The sequence below is a fragment of the Notothenia coriiceps genome, unplaced genomic scaffold, assembly GCF_000735185.1.
Source record: "Notothenia coriiceps isolate Sejong01 unplaced genomic scaffold, NC01 NC01_scaffold00037246, whole genome shotgun sequence".
In the NCBI taxonomy this organism is placed as follows: Eukaryota; Metazoa; Chordata; class Actinopteri; order Perciformes; family Nototheniidae; genus Notothenia; species Notothenia coriiceps.
The window spans coordinates 104,164-107,091 of record NW_011369947.1 but is presented as its reverse complement, the minus strand read 5'-3'; the positions used below and the strand labels follow the sequence as shown (position 1 = coordinate 107,091).

Genomic DNA, 2,928 nt, shown 5'->3' with positions numbered 1-2,928 from the left:
AAAATAAATAGTTTGTTCAAGCATATAGTATAGTAAGCAGGTGTCAAAAATAATGTTCAAATGATAGGATTGGGTAAAAAGGCTGGACTTTTACATATCCTCCTGGGAACCGAGGAAAAAATGCGTCTTCTAATTCTCTTTATTTTGTATTTCCTATCTATTCCTACCTTTTTTAATTTAATTTAATTTTTAAATGTTACAGTATGTCCACTGTAGAGGACGTCGAGACCATTTCAGTTTGAAAAGACAGCCATTATTTAATAGATGTAACATATTGTGCTTATAGAGTGTTCTGAACACAATAATACATTCACCTTTATTTAAACAATAAATAAGTAATTGATCTGAACATTGCTGTTTATTTGTTATTTCAACTGTTTTATTTTTAGAGCATATTCAAATGAAAATTCAGATGTACAATTATACAAGTACATTTATACTACAATTAATATCAATAACATGTCCTTGTAGTACATTTAATGTGCACGTATATACAGTACAATTGTAATGGATTTGTAATGACTGCTTCCTCACTTCGTTTGACAAGTGGAACCAAAGTTACTGAATCTAACCCGGAACTATTTCATTGATGCACAGCCGTTGATAACTGAGCATGGCGTCGGGTCATTTATGCAAACTACACAGTCTCTTAACTCGACTTTCTAACGGCACCACATTAAGACATGTACAAAGTAAGTTCTTTTTTTATCCATTTAACAATTTATGAAAGTACTGAAGTTAAAGGTGGTGTTTTTGTAACCGTTTATAACCGTTAGCTCAATGGTGTAGCGAGCAATGCTAACAGAGGCTAACCTTGAGACTGTGTTCAGAAGGTAAACACTAGCATTTGGCTAACTGTGTTTTACCTGTACAAATGTATAAAATATATCTAATAACTGTGAATAATAGTATTCCTTAATGCATGCTTGCTCTGGCATGAATGTGAGATGTTTATATGTTATGTTTGTTTATTTTCTACTCTTTTTATTTTTCAGAACTATGTGCAATGCCTTGTTTTAACACACTGTTGTCACAAAATGTGGTTCTAATTTGGGTTCAATAAAGTATATCTTACTTCTTGACCTGTAAGTATGTGTCTTGCAAGGACGTCAAACCCTGACATCAAAGACTATAGTGTGCATAGTGCAGGGATTAAAGCGTTTTAAATGTGATGTGATGTTTACTTTCTAGCTAAATGTGTCCTGTTAACTAGTGCATTATAGATATTATGCAGAGAGGGATGAAGTACTCAGATCTTGTACTTGAGTAAAAGTAGAAGTACTCAGATCTTGTTCTTGAGTAAAAGTAGAAGTACTCAGATCTTGTACTTAAGTAAAAGTAGAAGTACCAAGAGTGTAGGAATACTCTGTTACAGTAAAAGTCCTGCATTCAAAATGTTCCTCAAGTAAAAGTAGAAAAGTATTATCATTAAAATATAGTTAAAGTAGCGACAGTAAAAGTAGTCATTGTGCAGATTGGTCCATTTCAGAATAATATATATTATATGTTTTATAATGATTTTGATCATTAAAGTGTTCTCAAAGCTGGTAAAGTCTGTGAAGTACAAGTACCTCAAAATTGTACTTAAGTACGGTAACGAGTAAATGTACTTAGTTACTTTAAACCACAGTATATATGTGTGTCTCACCTGTTTTGTTTTCTGTTGCAGCATGTTTGGTGCCAATGCGACAGAAGTCCAGTGGTCCTTCACTTGATGATAACCAGTAAGAACGTATTGAATTACTTATTTAAAAATATGTGTTAAAAGTGCACCTTTAGATACGCTCCTTGTCTCGTACTGTAATGTCTGAACTGTGAAGGATGTATACTTTGTCTGTTGGTTTTATCATCAGCAAAGTATTCAGTTAAACCAAATAAATGAAGAAAGCACATTAAAATGTTCTGGAATAAAGATACTTAATAAATGTACTTGTGATATTGTGATCAGGATATTAACCTCTCGTTTTCTTTGATTTAGTAATGTGGATATTGGTGTGACCTCAGATGGGAAAACCATCGTGTGCTACCATCCCACTGTTGACGTTCCCTATGAGCTCACCCAGGTAAGAGAGTGATCCATAGCCTCAATTAGGGCTGCTCGATTATGGCAAAAATCATAATCTCGATTATTTGGGTCAATAATTGATATCACGATTATTAAAAACGAATTTACTTTGAAAACATCCATTTATTGAAAAAAGGGTTAGTGGACAGCAGAGTCCCGCACGGGTCTGATTTTCAAGACCCGCTCCCGCCCCGCACCCGCGACGTGCAATACCAAACCCGCCCCGCTACCCGCACATATTACCAATTAGTTCCGCAACCCGACCCGACCCGCCGGCACAAGATCCGCAACCCGACCCGAACCCGCATATATATAAGCAGTGAAAACGTGCAATTATTAACACACGCAGTTGCATATTTGGCTCAAAAAGCCTGGGATGTTGGTTATTCTCTCCATCTAGGATGACACCAAAAGCCTCCCAGACGTTGGATTTTGCTCTTGAGGAAGAGTTATTGAAAATGCTGTATTCTCCGCTATAGAGAGCTTCACCTCAGCCATTCAGAATGTGGCGCGCTCAGCAGCAGATAGATGCGCTGCAGAGGTTATGATTATGCTCGGTCCCGCGGAGGAGAGGTCTGAGGATTTAAACATTAAACTAAATTATTATTATTTAAATATATTTATTATGCAACACCCGCAACCCGACCCGCATCATCTTTGTTTTACCCAGAACCGAACCCGGAAAAAAGCGTTTGAAAAAATACCACCAGCAAATCACCTTTTTTGCAGGTCACCCGTCGGGTACCCGCGGATACCCGACCCGATGCAGGACTCTGCGCCACCGTGCATATGTCCTCCACACTCATGCCGTTAAATAAGGCTGTTGACACAGCCATACCCCGTGTAGAGTGTGCACGGACCCC

The 2,928-nt window shown here is 37.4% G+C and overlaps 1 protein-coding gene across 1 annotated transcript; it reads left to right on the top strand.

Moving 5' to 3' along the window:
* The first annotated feature begins 548 nt into the window (after nucleotides 1-548).
* mrpl42 (mitochondrial ribosomal protein L42) lies at nucleotides 549-2,075 on the top strand. The gene is made up of 3 exons (XM_010794457.1): nucleotides 549-692; nucleotides 1,670-1,724; nucleotides 1,979-2,075. The coding sequence occupies exons 1-3, from the start codon at nucleotides 614-616 to the stop codon at nucleotides 2,073-2,075; spliced, it is 231 nt and encodes a 76-aa protein (XP_010792759.1). The 5' UTR covers nucleotides 549-613.
* Nucleotides 2,076-2,928: the final 853 nt, after the last annotated feature.